General features: G+C 34.3%; 1 protein-coding gene across 4 annotated transcripts in view; it reads left to right on the top strand.

The window, feature by feature from the left end:
- The window catches only part of LOC113523541 (teneurin-m), a 362,252-nt gene that overhangs the window by 75,835 nt on the left and 268,642 nt on the right, over positions 1-17,775 (top strand). For 3 of the 4 annotated variants that reach the window (XM_052902789.1, XM_052902788.1, XM_052902791.1), the window contains exon 2: positions 516-560. The exons of the other annotated variant lie outside the window; for it this stretch is intronic. In XM_052902789.1, the coding sequence (XP_052758749.1) occupies positions 516-560 (45 nt within the window). The remainder of the gene's footprint in view (positions 1-515; positions 561-17,775) is intronic. 4 annotated transcript variants of the gene reach the window in all.

The raw sequence follows: 17,775 nt of genomic DNA, 5'->3' as shown, positions 1-17,775 counted from the left end.
CGATACAGTTGTATGAGTACAGTAAGACGGTCTTATTGCTGCGAGCAATCTGTTCAAGCACAAGTACAAAAGTCGTTTGTTCGGGCACTGCTGTCCCATTCGTGTTTCTACCGTGAAGCAGTTGTGTTTGCATGGCTGTGTTTCGGTTTGAAGGGTGGGATATGGCAGTGAATTTAGAGTACAAAGGTATAACAGCTTAATACTCCGGAATGGCAACGCATGAAGAGAATCATGGCCGACAAAGTATACTCTGTTATGTCTATGTTATTGTTCACGTCTATAGGTGAGGGCTACCACTTTCCATCAGGTGGGCCGTCAGCTTGTTCGCCATTCTAAATTACATTAAAAAAAAAAACTTTCATATTCGTAGTTATTACTCGGAATACACCGGAAATAAATAGATAAATACTCTTTTGTGTTTCCTCCATAAGATTAAGTAGTTTTTAAGTACTAAAAGTTAATTTTAGTTGTTATAGTTAAAAACAATAGTTAAATTCTTCTTCTTATCCTTTCAGGTGAGTCTCAACAACATGGAGATGACTGCAGTTATAGTTATATAAGTGAGTAGCGTTAGAAATTTTATTTTTGTGCTATATTACTATGTCGGGTCGAAATATTTTGCTCTGACATTATTGCTCCATTTTAGGACAGTGCCTGCATACGAGTAGCTACTTCCTTCCACCGTGACATTTTTCCTTTGCTTCGTGTACATTCAATTTGGTCTTGACGCATGCTCTTAGAAGTGTCAGTAGATTTATGTACTATAGTTTTATTTTATCCTTACCATTAATTTATGTTTCTGACATTAATAGTACATTTCTGCAGTGGCCAGCAACTGAGGCATTGATGGACGAACGTACAAATGTGGGCCGAGACGTAGCCGAGGCACACATACGTTAGTCCATCAATGCCTAGTTGTGGCCAAGGCTTGTATAGTATTTTTCTCAAACAATGCGCGGAAATCAAATACGCAATTTTACTTTTTAAGTTCAATGACGAATAACGAACGATAATAATTTTTCACGCGCCATAATGTTCTTTGGTTTTTTTTTAAATAAACAGCTATTTGCAAGCCAGTTCGAAATTTAAATAAAACCTTTTATTTGTTACCTCCTTGGTAGCCATGTTTCGAAGTAAAAGGTCATTCCATTTTTAAATTACGGGACAGATATGAGTTTACATAGTAATTTATCTGGCCTCAAAACACGACAGATATGGATTTTCATATAACTTTTGCCGGCCGCTGCCCGCATGTATCTGGCCAGTACGGCAATTTTGATTTATCTCGAAGAATATTGTCAAAATAATGCTCACATTTCCAAGTATGTTTGAGAAAATTATATTTCTGTTAATCTACATCTCACATCCAAAGGTTTTAATAATTTTTAGGCATGGGTAATATGGATACCGATCCGATATTTATATATTGGGTTCATCTGGACGTTGATGGCGGAAAGAAGGTCATATCTAGTTTCGAATATGTTAAAAGTTTATTATCTAATTTCATTTTTATTTATCATATATTTGTTATTGGACCAATATATATATATATATATATATATATATATATATATATATATATATATATATATATATATATATATATATATATATATATATATATATTGTAAGTAAAATATATAGATATTGCTATATATTAGCCACCCCTAATAATTTTATTTTTATTAAATTTTTTTTTATTAAGGCTTATTCATAAAAAGATCTAACATTTTATAAACTTTAGCTATTAAATTGTTTTTTTTTTCTTTGGCGTTAATTGCGCAATATAAAATAAAGTGAAATAATACTGTAATAGTAAAAATAGATTTTTAAAAGATTTTAATTAAATTTCACTAAATATACTAATTTTACTGGTAATGTAATAAACTGAATAAAATAATTCTGTATCTGTATAAAAACACACTATTAATATAGATACGGGAGTAACCGGGATAAAAAGCCTATATCCATCTCCAACCAAAATACTACGTGTAAGCCAAGTTAATAAATAATTCCTTGAGCCATTAACGGGATAAGCAGTAACAAACACACTCATGTTTATCTACAATAGTGGAGATTTTGGATTCTATTATATATTATGGTAATGTGTGTGTGTCTCTCTCTGTGTGTATATATATATATATATATATATATATATATGCATTGGTGGCGGTAGTCATATGCCATCAGGTGAGAATGCGGCTCACCGTGGCTTGGCTTGCGTTTTGCATTTGCGTTTGCTTTGGCGTTTGCCCTCTGTGGTAAAAAAAATACATCAAAATCTACGTATGAAATAAAATCAATACTTGTTGTAACGTAATGTAGAAGTGAAAGAATAAGCATAAGTGAGCAAGATTTTTAGATTGGTTTAAAAAAAGATAGACTCACTCTAACTACGGTATGCTTACAGATAAATATGTTGTTGTAATGGTGTTTTATTTTATAATTTTCGAAAAAAGATTTTTTATGTAATTTACGAGTAGAATGGCAAACAAGCTGACGGCCCACCTGATGGAAAGTGGTAACTGTCGCCTATAGACATGAGCAGTACCATGGACATAACAGAGTATACTGTTTCGCATGAAACCTTCCATGCGTTGCTATTCCTGAGGACTCAGGTGTTATGCCTCTGTACCCTATAAATTCACGCCATATCCCACCCTTCAAACCGAAACACACAGCCATGCGAACATAACTGCTTCACGGTAGAAACACGAATGGGACAGAGGTACCCAAGCAAACGACCTTTGTACAAAGTCTCCCTCTGGTAAAATAAAATATATATAGTTTAAAATATATAGTAGTACAGAGTAGCTAATATTCATTTTGTAAACCCTTGATCCCACATATGTATGTATGTAAATATGTATGTTTAGAGCACACTCACTACCCTTGAATCAAATCTCAATGATGTAACCTTCTATTATTATTGATCAAAGGATGTAAACTCATAAAATACACTCCATAAATGTCCTTCTAGGAAATGAGTAAGTGGTATCCAAGATGAATATTAATATATACATATTCATAATATATATCTGATAATATTATTACATTATTCCTTTGTTTGTTAGTTTTATTTTGTAGTGATTTTATAACCTGATCGTTCCATAAATCTGCATTTGCAGAATTTAGAGTGACTTTACAGGGTATAGAGGAAGAACACCTGAGTCCTCAGGAATGGCAACGCATGGGGGGTATCATGGGCGTAACAGTATACTCCATACTTATTTCCATGGTATTGCTCGTATCTATAGGCGACGGTCATATATATATATATATATATATATATATATATATATATATATATATATATATATATATATATATATATATATATACACACTATAACTTCAACTAAAAATCAGAGTACACTCCGGACACCACCACAATAGAGATAAGGATTTCCAACAAATGCTCACACACGCGTAATCCAGATCCTTAAATTCAAGAATTCATTTTGATCAATGCGACGCGCGACGTAAAAACAAACTTGTTTGCATTCAACGGACACTTAGTAACTTAATTAATAAAGTTTATCCCACTAACTTAACGCCCCCGCTGTACGATTCGTAAATACATCGACGAATGCTATAGAAATATATTTATTTCGTTTATTGAAATTATCGGTTTATAGAGCTTTACACCTTGTACCGTCAATTGAATTTAAATTACATTTCAATTTATGTGTTCATAGACAAAAAAGTCTATGATCGGCACACAGATTTTAAATACAGAATTCATCATTTAATGGAAGCAAAAACATAGCCGCGATTATTTGAACCATAAAGTATATTTAGCTCTAAGAAGAAGATTTAGAATTACATAGAAAGAATGATAAAATAAAAAATGTAAATCATACATTGCCTTTTTTTTATACAACTTAGAATGGCAAACATGCTGACGGCCCACCTGATGGAAAGTGGTAACCGTCGCCTATAGACATGAGCAGTACCATAGACATAACAGAGTATACTGTTTCGCCCATGATACCCCCCATACGTTGCCATTCCTGAGGACTCAGATGTTATTCCTCTGTACCTTATAAATTCACGCCATATCAAACCACCCTTCAAACCGAAACACAGCCATGCAAACACAGCACTTCACGGTTGAAATACGAATTGGACAGAGGTGCCCAAGCAAACGACTTTTGTACAAAGTCTCCCTTCTTTCTTTTTATGTAAAAAGAGGACGAAAGATACACCATCAACTGCTATTTTTCTCAATTCATAACAGGCTAGTGTATAAAAAATGTTTGATATGTCAATTATTTGTCAATAACAAATTTTACATTACTACTCGTAGATTATATATTGGACACAGTTTATGTAGAAAGTATGCAAGCAGGTTGTATCTGAATTTGGTAGGGTTATACGGCCGTATAACATTTTCTATACACTAGTCAGCTATGAATTGACAATTTTCTCTCTCCTTCTATGTAATTCCTTGTTCTTAGATTTAGCTTGCAGAAATTAGGTTTTTTTTTTAATGGATGATAATGGAATGGTAACCCCGCCTGCGCTAACGGTATACGCTGGCGAGGCACCAGTGAGGGATAATAAATGGGGATGAAAAGACAGGTCAGTTAGCCCATCGTGATGAATACACCTGGAATTCAGCACGATGGTTTCCAGGGGAAACCACGTGGAGGTCGACCTGACAGGGTGTATTGCTAGCAATGGAACTGATAGTCCGCATTACTAACAATCCCTTTCCCCCGCAGAAATTAGGTTTACAATTAATATCAACATCTGTCAACAATTAAAGCAAATACGACCAGTATTTAAAATTGTTAGAATAATCTGGAGACGTCGGCTGTATAGGCAAAGATCCTTTGCCTTTCTCAATGCAAAAAATATTCGTGTATATTTTTTTAATGCTTTTATTTATTTACTAACCAGCATTTGTGAGTCAAATTATCCAAGTAATATTTTTAATCAGTTCTGTCAGTCTTAAATTATTTTATTCAATTTTGTTGTTACTTATTTTTGACGCTGGAACTGCTCAGTCGAGTTCACAAATGTTAAAAGTAAAATAAAATAATAAACAAATAAGATGTTAACCAGAAATTGACGTAACCAATATGTTTATAATTAGCATGATACAGATGTAATGTAATTTTTGTACCTAATAGTGAATTATTGTTTAGCAAATGATGTCATTCATAACACAGTGATGACTCTATTTCGATAAGTCCATGCCTATAATATATGAAAAAAGTATGCTAAATATCTGAGTATTTATTGTTTTTTATTCAGCAATACCACGACCCACGACTTCGTCCTTGTGATCGAGTTAAAAAGTACCTTCTTCATTCCATATAATACGTGTATTATACCAAATTTCATAGTTATTGTTTAGGTCAATAATACTTAATAAGGTAACAAACAAACTCGCTTTCACATCTATACTTATAATAAATCTGTAGAGAGGTCAATTCTGTACATGAAATATATTTCTAAAATAACTATCAGGGGGTGATTATTGATCGATACTGATGCCAAAAATGCAATCAATAAAATTTTTGTCTATCTGTCTGTGTGTTCGTTATAGAAACAAAAACTACTTGACGGATTTTAACGAAACTTGGTCCAATTATTCTTGATACTCCTGGGCAGGTTATAGTATACTTTTCATCACGCTACGATCAATAGGAGCAGAGCAGTGAAGGGAAATATTAAAAATGACCACCCGTGCGACGCCGGGACGAGCCGCTAGTTTATAATATTGGTAAAGATTACAAATACTAAATTAATGTTCATACTAACGCAGTAAACAAACAATATCCTATAAAAGTCCTTTAGTATCGTACATAAATATTTGAACATATTTATTTGTTTGCTACGTCTTAACGCCGACCATTTGTCATGGCATCTAACATAAAGGTAGCATTTGACATAGAAAAAGAAATAGGCTATTTTGCTGAATACACATACAAATATAGGCGACAAACTAAATTCTTCGAATGAAATATTTTTAACTCAATATAACATAGTTCTGTCCAGTAAAGGAATGGTCAACCAAACAGAACTCTGCACGGTCAGATCACAAAAGAAAAGCAAGCTATGACGTAAATCGGGTCTACTGCTCGCCAGCTCGCATTTGCAATTCCACTCGCATCTCAGACACTCCGCATAGCATTCGTCTCCTTCCAACAAACGATTTCTCGCGTCCATCTCTGTCTAATGCATTCGATTGCACGATTTTCGGTGCCGTTTCATTTTCGCAAGCAAAATCAAATGTAGCTGATTTCGTATTCGAAATTCGAATTTACAATTTTTCGAATTTCCTAAAGATTACCTACCAAGATTTTAACAATCAATTTTAAGGCATAAGATTTTAACACATACTGCCGTATTATGTTTTAGTATTATTTTTGCATATTTTATCGTAAGGACAAAACGTTATTATTTAAACAATTTTAGGAATATACAACACAAATTTGTCTATGGTTTTGTCACCATTGCGTAGCGTTATAGCGTGCCGACACACAGAGAATATAGAATTCGTCTCACTATCAACCATTGAATACGAAATCCAACCTATGACCTCACCCGCGTCCCTGACTATAATATGTAGTAACGTAATGACATTGTCAATGTTATATTTATTGTTTGTCACATCCTTTTGTCCAGGACGAGGGACCAGATTTAGCATAGTAGGCACGTAACATATTAATCTTCTATTGCTTTTAATATAATTATACCAAACAATATTGAGTAGCCAATCAACATTTTTTATATTAAAATACGAAAGTCAAAGATCCTTTATTTGTAGCATGACCTTAATACATCACCAAATGAAATTTTAAAATTAACTTAAAAACATTATATAGCAATATTACCACATGCATAAAGGCCGTTGCAAACATGAATATATCAAGATAATGTACTATTAGAATTGTCGCAAGCTCCGAAATATAGTCACAAAGAACTCTCAGCTTCAAGAAAAAAATAAGCAAAACAAAAAACGAAACATTTTAATTGTTATCTTTACCTCAAAAAGGAATTTGAGTACATTGCAGAAAAAAAAACTTTTTTTTAAATAAAGAAATAACAAAAATGCGAACCGTACAAATCCTAGAGCCAAATAAAACGAAGGAGAAAAAGCAAACGCCTCGAAAAAACATACCCCCAAAGGAAGGCAGATAATACGTATAATTATTCATTTCTCTCTCGCCTCTTGAACGCAAGAATCGTTCTCATTCCGTGCACCTTTGCAAAATATGGTATTTCATAACCTCCCACAAAAAATCCAGTGTAATTTAATGCCTTCCCCCAAAAATAATATGTAAAAATACGCGGCCTGGTGAGACCACTCGCGTCCCGTTTCGGCCCATTTCGGTCAATTTCGGCCCGTTCCAGCCATTACGGGCCATCTCCCGTGCCGTTATCTACCCCGTGCGAATAAATCAGGATATTATTTTCCCAGCGAAATATTATTTTCCATATCTAATCAGTAAGGCAAGAAATATGGATATGATACCGGAATCGTATTTATGACCTACAATTTTCTTGCAGGGTGAGCGGCGACACACTGTGCCGTGACTGGCGCAATGTTTCTCGATTTTTCTTACGGATATTGTATACTTGTGTTCGTAAATAACGTCGAGTGGGTTACTATATGTAATACCTTATGTTACAAAAGTTCTTTTTTTTTAAATCCGTCAAAAATTCAACAATCCTTTAATCCGTTTTTAATAAATTGTTAAAAACATTTTACAAATATTAGTGTTAAATCTTTTTGGTTGTAAATCTAAATTTTCGTTAAAAACTGACTATAAATACACTTCGATTTGCAATCACAATTTCTCAACTGAGTTGTTTTAATCGTGATATCTTTGTCACTCACTAGTACTCGCTTATTCAAAGGAAAACTCAAGTAGTTGAATTCGGCCGTGTTTATTAATTAATATAGAGTAATAACCTTTTAATTAGAGTTCCGTTTGTATTTCGATTAAATTCTGCGAAATGCTTGTCAATGATCTGGTTCTCGTTGTGGTCCCTAAAGTTTTGCCTGATTCGTCTGTATCTATTTACTTGTTTATTTCTGCTGTGAAGTAAAACCGTACAAAAACGTACGTTGATATCTTTAAATATTCTTATCTCCTAGTACATTAAAATAGTTTTGGCTTCCTTCGCAGGCGATGATTGTGAGCTCTCCAATTTGATAATGACGTCAGAATAACGGACATCATTGCTTTACCAATGTGACTAGACTAGAACTAAACCATAGATAACTATTAGAGTTATTTTTTCAATTACCTCATTCAACAACTCAGATGAATTACATATGAGCAACCTACCACTGTCCTCAATTTCCACTTTAAAATGTCAATTCGTGCGTTGACCTCTTTCAATTTTCTGTTCTCCTGGTACTTTTAAATCTAGTTTTAACATCCTTTAAACCAGTGTTTCTACTAAGCAACACTGGTTTTTAAATAACGCCTTTAACGATGAACGTTTAATTAAATTTGCAGGTTTAATAATTAAAAAATTCTTTTTCTCGTCCTTGATATTAACTAAGAATTGATTTAAATATTACTATTGTTTTTTTTTTTCTTTTTTTTTCTTTAGTCTTCTGTGCCAACAATGACTCATTTGAGTGACAGACGCGGTATTTCAGCTTTGGAAGAGATTTTAAATACACTAATGGAACAGAATAAAAATTATCTTTATTCAAAAAGACTTGTTCACAAGCTCTTATAAATCGATAATTTTATAATTCTACTGATGGGTTTGAAATGTTGTTATTTATTGAGAAAAACTCATAAGAAACTTTACAGTTACTCTTTTTAATTTGATCACTTCATTAATGTATAACTACTTTATCGTAACGTTTGATAACTTCGTAAAACATTATTAGACCGCGCCCCAAATACCACTGTTCAAATATTTAAAAGACTTTATTCCTGTCGTAACTAACTACCGATGCAATATCGATTTTATATCGGATGAACTTCGAATCGAGTTTTTAACATCGATTTTGTATCGGATGGACACCGAGTGAAGTATTATGTGTTGGTTGCGGTTTAATCTTGTCATTCTGTGGTTTTATGCTATTCACGTCCTTGGATAGTTCGTTGCGTAACATCTGTATTCAATTTGATTTTGTTTAATGAAAAATATTTTTCTTTTTATAAATATTTTTCCCTTGAATTGAAACAAGCTGAAGGCCCACCTGACGAAGTGTTGCCGATAAACATAAACCTAATGGCAATAAAAACAATGGTTGAATGTTTTATTGCGTTACTATATTATCTAAATTGATAAATATATAAAAGTTTCTCTTTAAAGCAGCAAAGCAACATGGTTGCTTACTATTGCACCACTGAAGTGGTTAAAGTTTTTATGAGTAAATGTCATAAATCTTTTGCAGTGTCTTTTTCTTTCAAGCAAAATTTTTATTCGAATAAATGTGATAAAACGTTCTTATAGTTAAAATTTATATGTTTTAACTTTTATGTTTTATTATTCATCTACACGTATTATGAGCTGATTATCACAAAATAAGCTTTAAGAATATAAAATAATAAGAGTTCAAGGGGTCCACCATGAAACGAAATTCCGAATTTTCGAGCTCAATTTCGTTTTTTCGTTCAAATCGAAATTGGCCCAATAAATGGGCTTGGCTTTACATTTTAGAAATCCAACCATAAAAATCTAAAGGAGAGATATTTTAACATTTTTAATATTTTTAAATAATATGTATTATGTAATATTAACATCATATTTGTGTCTCGTATGACCCCGAAATTTCGAAAAATATTTCATGGTAGACTCTCTGATCCAGAACCAGTCAAAAAAATGACCCTAACTTCTACAGTTTATCTCACTCGATCACAGTGGGCATTGCCTTGAAATGCATTTGTTTATACAACGTTGCATTGTTTCCTCTAGGTATATTTGTATTCTGTATTGTATTATAAATTAACATCAATTAATTAACAATAACGTGTATTGTTAATGTCTGTAAATACCTAATTTTTAATGACTACATTCGCTTCTAATTCATAATGGCCACCCAAATGCATAGCAACAGGATTAATCAGTGTTTAAATAACGATTGTGGCTTTACAAATTATAATTGTTTTCGATATAAAACGAATTGTGACTCACGTTATTATGTTTGTTGGAATTTTTTATATTTTCCTTTATTCGTGGTCACACTTCCTTGACTATATATAGCTATAAGATCTTTCCTCTTAGATTTTTTTTATAGGTAAAAATGGTATGGTAACCCCGCCTACCAGTGAAGCACCAGTGAAGGGTGATAGATGAGAATGAAAACAGGCCAGTTAGCCCATCATGATGAATTCATCAGGAATTAAGTATGATAGTTTCCAGGGAGAACCGCGAGGAGGTCGATCTGGTTGGGTATATTGCTAGCAATGGGATTCTCAGTCTCCATTACTAACAATCCCTATCCCCCTCCTCTTAAATTATATATAAGAATTTTTATATATACACTTATATTTATTAATAATATGAAATGGAGGGATTTGATTCTTTTTTGTTTGTTTGTTTTTGGTAAACTCAAAAAGTACTTAACGGATTCATACTAAATTCTTTTACCCATGGAAAGCTTCATTGTCAGCTGATATGCTACATATTATTTTCGAAAATTCCATTATGTATATATTTCTTTTAGGTTTTTTATTTGTATCAAACAATCCTCGAGTGACATCAGCATAGTCTCCAATTTCTAATCTCTCACCCAAATCAATAGATGAATAGGCCACGCTCGATACATTTTAAACGTCTATTCAGCAAGCAACTTGCACCATTTCCAACAGTAATTTAGTCAGTCATAATGCAAATCTGCCATAAATTGTCAATAGAGGGAGACTCCAGTTCGCAATAGTTTCGGCTCGTTGGTCCATGACGATTTATAGTGTAAGTTTTAGATAGAAAAAGTTTCTAATCCCATCTTACGCATCCCGTAGGACGGCCTTTTTGTAGGTGATCAATTGAGTTGATGCATTGTTACCCTCGTTATCCAGTCTGGGACTAAATCGGCCCCGGATAACTATAATAATGTAGGTTGTCCGTCTGTTCGCGGGCTTAAGCGACTTCCAAAAGAAGGGGCTCAATTCGTTTAATTTTATTTCGTGACTATATTACATGACTAGTTCTTGCCCGTGGTTTTGTCGCGTTTTCCTTTTTAAATTGAAATCTTCAAAGCCAATGCTTATGCGATAAAATAAACGCATATAAACACGCACGTAAACATATCCTGGTTACGTGGACGCAGTCGCGGATAAAAACTAGTTTAAATTATTCTCAATGTATGTAAGGTTTTTATATTATCTCGTTGCTTATCGGTCACTGTTTTATGAACTAAATTGTGGTCGTTAAGAGAGCATCATATCGCTTGTCAGTGACAGAGTCCATATCGCGGCATTGTGTCGTCTATACTCTCAAACGATAAAAGTTTCAAGTCTGCGATAAAACTATTAGAAAACTAAAATGGAACTGTAGCAGTTACTGATAGGTTGGTGTTTTAAACTTTGTCTATTTTGTATATTTTCTTACTTAAACAAATCAATTTTGGAGCAAAAAGCAAGTTCAAGTTTGAACACGAGTTCATACCGTCTCTATTTTACTTTGAAAAGAAGCAGTTTTGCTCCGCAAAAAAGTGACAGTTTTAATGATCACAAAATTTGTATACGATCAACACGGACACCAATCTTTCGAATGCTAAAAGAAATGTATATAATTATGTATGTTTTTTATGAAATATGTATATTTATATATGTAACTAATATTTTTATAATGTATTCATGTAAGTATATTTATATGTACATAACGTGTAATAGTTCTCCATTATATAATTAGTGAGTCAATGTAAGATACGTCTTTAACCATAACCGTTTTACCTAAAGTTGACTGAGGGAGAATGCTATATAGCATTAAATCCTCCATTTGTACTAAACAGTTTGTTGGGATGCGGTCAATAAATAAATAAATTGTAAAAATCTATTCAGAAATGACAGAGTAATCATACAATCGAGTGTCTTCATACAATCGATCGAAGAAACTCAATTTTTGTAGTCGTTCATAATACACTATCGCCTTGGGGGGAAATGGATTGTTAGTAATGGAGTTTGACAGTCCCATTGCTAGCAATATGCCTTATTAGGTCGACCTCCACTTGGTTCCCCCTGGAAACCATCGTGAACAATTCTTGTTGAATTCGTCACGATGGGCCAACTGACCTACTTCATCCTCACCTATCATCCTTCACTGGTGCCCCGCCGGTGTATACCGATAGCGCGGGTGGGGTTACCATTCCATTATCATCCATTAAAAAAAAATACATTATCGCCTATTCCGACCCGCATTGTACATAAACAGTAACAAACACTTCATTTTATGTCGGACGTATTCGTAACACGACTAATGCTAAGCTTTAAATTAGGATTTGTTTTCTTAGGACAATCCAAACACTTGGTATTCTGGAAGCCTGGCTTTTTAAGACACGTGTTTGATTTGATTTTTGTGTGGTGTCCGTGTTCTTGTAGTCGTGCCAGTGTAGCGTAGCTGTGTGTTCTAAAATAATTAAATATTTTTAATTTCCAATTTGGTATACATGTACTATATGGGATGTTGAAAGGTTACTAGCAGGAGACTTTGTACAAAAGTCGTTTGCTTGGGTACCTTTGTCCCATTCGCGTTTCGACCGTGAAGCAGTTGTGTTTGCATGACTGTGTTTCGTTTTGAAGGTTGGGATATCGCAGTGAATTTATAGTGTACAAAGATATAAGAGCTTAATTACTCAGGAATGGCAATGCATGGGGGGGTATCATGGGCGAAACAGTATCATGATACTGCTCATGCATATAGACGACGGTTACCACTTTCCATCAAGTGGGCCGTCAGCTTGTTTGTCATTCTAAGTTGCATAAAAGAAATTAACGATATAAGCTACTTTTTATCTCGGTTAGTAAACATTGGTTACGCGGACGAAGTCAGAGGTAAAAGCTAGTTAAATGATAAATTTCAAATTATTTTGGTATTTATAAAAATGATAACGCTATAATAAAATATGGTGGCGTGAAAATACATGTAATATATACTTATAATCCTAATACACTAAGTTATTATTATATTATTCTCACAGAAATATATGAGCGTCGAAATTATGTCTTACACGAATTGCTAAATAACTTCTATTACAGGAACAATAGGCCTCTGTTATAAGAAACAAGCGGGTGTTCTCTTCAGGAAAATGTACTCTAATATCCTCCTTCTGGGTCGATATTTGTTTGCACTCGAGAATATCCGAGATAATCTTGTCGTCCAGTCATTTTTGACCAATTTCGCTTGGTATTGAAAATATTTTATAAAATCCGCCGGAACAAAGTACAGTCGATAGGCTTTGTTCGATCATTTTGTACGTTTTACAAGCGCTTTCTGTTTTGGTTTTAAAATTTTAGCAAAAGCTTGTTGTAGTGACCACTTTACATATGAAATTTTGTTGGCCTACATTAGTGTGAGTATAGGATATAGGACAAACTCTTTGTGATGAAAAACTAAAGAGTATATATAATACATTTTCATTCCCAAGTTATACGACATTTGGTTATCTTATGAAACAACGATTTCTAACATATTTTAATATTAACATTATTTAGTTAGCTGGTCACATAGCTCAAAGAACCGACAACTGATGGGAAAGAAGGGTTCTTGAGTAGCGACCATGTACGGGCAAACGCAATTTAGGATGACTCCCTACTAGATGGGGTGACGACCCCAAATACATTGGATTCAGTAGACGCAGGTGGCTCAGGAGCGTTCCTTATGGCAGTCTAAGTTCAGCAGTGAACAGATAATGGCTGAGATGATGAGATTATTTAAAAAAAAAATAACCCACTTTAGCCTTGTCAATAAATTTGACCAGAACTTGCGAATCTAAACAATCTGTTAATAGTTTATCTACAATAACATTGGCACGCCTCTCCAAAATCCACTGAATTAAATATGTGTGAGTAAAAATATTTACAAGGTTTCAACTAAGGAATAATTCTCTCTGAAAAACACAAGCACAGCACCACGTCTGTACATGGTCACACATAGAAATAAAAAGTTGGAGGGGTGTGCCATGATAACGTATACTATTTTTTTATAGCATGAAGGTAGCAAAAAAGCATACAGCCCGTCTGATGGTAAACGGTCACTAGAACCTATGTACATCTGCAATACTAGAACTATTAGGTGCGCGTTGCCGACCCTGAAGAAACCTTGATATGCCCTTTTGGAAAAACCCCCATACTGTAGTCTTTAGAGTAAACCTCGACAGAAAGCTCATTCCATAGCACACACTATCTATACTCCTGTAACATATCTATTTTAGGGGAAAATGGATTGTTAGTAATGGAGTTTGACAGCCCTATTGCTACCAATATGCCCTATTAGGTCAACCTCCACGTGCTTTCGCATGGAAACCATCGTGAGCAATTCTGGTTGAATTCGTCACGAGCTAACTGACCTTCTTCATCCTTCACCGGTGCCCCGCTAGTGTATACCGATAGCGCGGTATTACCATTCCATTATCACCCATTAAAAAAACATATTCATCTTACCACTGCCCAAGTATAACCATAAATTCGGAACCCAGATTTTAGAAGCGAAACAAACACGGTTTTTTAAGGAAAAACCAAACGACATCTGACTTATTTGAATAATGAATATGCAAGCCAATGTTACAATTACTTAAGCGGCCACTTCAGTTTGTCTGTCTGTTGTTTCACTGAATTTCTTCTTGTTGCTTTTATCCATTGCCCGGTACGTTAAAGTGATTAAATACTCGTAATTTGCAACGGCTGCCGGTTCGATTTCATTTAGTTCATTTGCATATTTGTTTATAGATGTCGCAATGGCGTCTGTATATTTTTTCATGATAATTGTATGTATAATTGAATGACATAAAATCATTTCTTCTTCAATCGTTTTATTATTAGAGGCAGTCCTTTTAGAAGTCGTTTCAGTTTACTTACTTCTATCTCACTCTTTTTTTCTCTCACCTTGCAGATTACTTCGGTGATCTGTGGAGTTACTTTTGAAATAAATTCCAATAGATCGATATTGGAATTGAAACGTTTCACACTCTCGAATTGCAATACTAGCTACTAGATAATGTTTCCATACTGTTCTGATAGATGCATATTAATGAAACTTGCCAATGCAAACTATTGCAAACCTAACCCAATTGTAACTTAATTACTAATTATTATTTCATGAGGGTAGTACAAAATTGTCATTGATATTAGATGGGATTGACTGATCAATTAGATTTAAGAGTAGGCTCGATGCACTAGCTTAAAATACATATTAATAGTAACGTAAATACTTTATACTGTGCAACTCATTTAAGATTTGTATAGCACAAGAATCAGCGACAGTCGAATGTTGCATGTTGCATCAATGTTGCAGTGTATATATTTAAACACGCTTGCAACACTGAGACAACTTGCTTGTACTTATAACGACCGTTTACAAACATATAAATTCTATCCTTACTGCATAATTATCATCATATAACCTGTTGACTGTCAACTGCAGAACATAGGCCTCCTATTGACGGGGTTTTGCCAGTAGTTCTCAAGCGTGCTGTTAGCCTTTGGTGATGTTTTAAAATAGACACTGCTGCTCGTCCCTCGACCGTTAAGTTCCCTTAGTCGCCTCTTAAGACACATGCGTAAGAAAAGGAGAGCTCATTCTGTGCCAGGATCACACAGCACTTCACTCACTCACTGTCTATGATACTCACTTTTAATTATTACAAACAAAATATGTTTATTAGATGTATCTGTGTGTGAAACATTGGTCAAAACAATTACAACTACTCATCTGTGATTACATACACCAGATATTTTAAGTGAAAATCCGGTCGGCTCGATAACAAAAAAGGCAATTGTAAATGGACTCAGCTATTTGAATAACGGCTGTTTCTCATTGAGCAATCAGTTCGTGTTACAGAAGAAAAAAAAACACGTTTGAAATATACGAGTCGCCTGTAAAATCAATTACTATACATCAAATTTCGAACTGTCACTCTCAATTAGTGTTGCCATAAAAAAAAAACTGTGCCACATGTGATAGCCATCATGCAGTAAAGAGTCAGACGATAAATCAAATTCTCGAACCGAGCCCGTCGTCGCGTTCGGATCACTCACGTTTTGAATTTCGAACGTCGTCATTGGAACGTATTCGATTGTTGTGTCACGGTCATTGACATAATTTATCGCTTACCCATTTTGTTGTGTGGACAAATGTAATGGTACTTGAGGTAACAGTGATACGAACACAGCGTCTCTAATAATGCAGGCATCCATCATTATCATCATTCTAAGCCATCCATTGTCCACCGCCTTTAAAAGGTTACCCACAAGTCTATGAGTTTTCAAGTCGAATTGTTCTTCTATCGAAGACATGCAATAAATTTGTAGTATTTATTAAATAAAAACATTTGCCACAATGTAATTTCTTCCCAATCTGAGATGATTTTGTATTATTGGTGTTAGATAACTGAAAGGTATATTTTTTTAAGTATATGTATATAAATATACTGTTACAATTTATATGTATTATGTATTGTGTGTATTTTTTTTATGGGTGAAAATGGTATGGTAACCCCGCCTGCGCTAACGGGATACGCTGGCGGAGCACCAGTGAAGGGTGTTAGATGAGAATGAAAACAGGTCAGATAGCCCATCATGATGAATTCATCAGGAATTAACCATGATAGTTTCCAGGGAGAACCACGAGGAGGTTGACCTGGTTGGGTATATTGCTAGCAATGGGATTCTCAGTCTCCATTACTAACAATCCCTTTCCCCCTATTGTGTGTATTGTGTGTAAACGAACAAATAAGTAATCTAGTATAATACTCTATAAAATTCATTACATTATATATGATGTAAGCATTGAATGGACAGATAAACTTTTACCAAAGCAAGACTTTGTACAAAAGTTGGCTACTTCTATCCAATTCGTGTTTCTGCCGTGAAGCAGTTGTATTTACATGACTATGTTTTGGTTTAAAAGGTGAGATATGCCAATGAAATTACAGGGTACAGAGTCATAACACCTTAGTCTCTAGCAATGGCAACGCGAATGGGACGGAGGTACCCAAGCAAACGACTGTTGTACAAAGTCTCCCTCTGGTGATCATTTAAAAACCTCGACCTAGTTACTGTACCAACTGCAGCTAGAGGTAATTCAGTCAAGTTCCTTAACTTAGCTACGTAATATACAGCGTATGGGTCCCCGGTCGACAGTTCGCAGCGAGAACGCGTCACGTACTCTGACATTTTGATAACGAGAGCCGCAGTTTTGTGCACTGCACGTCGTCGTCGTCGCGTCGCCGTGTCGTGAACGTCCCGTTATTGCATACGCGCTGCTTTTTTATTTATTTATTTATTTGTTATAAGTTACAATAACAGTTTGCAAACAGAAATGAGCATTAAAAAGGAAACAATACAAAAATTTATCAATACGCAGTTTGCCAACCTTACATTGTAAACATCATTTAGCAGCAAGTTAGAAGTAAACGTTATAACGTTTTTATAGATGTACATTACATTACTGTTTACAGCTATGATCCAAACTTATTCTATCTCAAAACCATACAACGACTTCTTAAACCCAATAGTACTCTGATGAACGATATCGAATATTTCGCTAATTTTCTTATACGATTGACACATCCGATGTGTATGATTATTTTGTGACACATTATTATTTGGTAAATGGAATACTAAATACTGGA

The sequence above is a fragment of the Galleria mellonella genome, unplaced genomic scaffold (genome assembly GCF_026898425.1).
Source record: "Galleria mellonella isolate WM207_F2 unplaced genomic scaffold, CSIRO_AGI_GalMel_v1 utg96, whole genome shotgun sequence".
NCBI lineage: Eukaryota > Metazoa > Arthropoda > Insecta > Lepidoptera > Pyralidae > Galleria > Galleria mellonella.
Note: the sequence above shows the minus strand (reverse complement) of the source record. Positions and strands in the feature narration are given on the sequence as shown.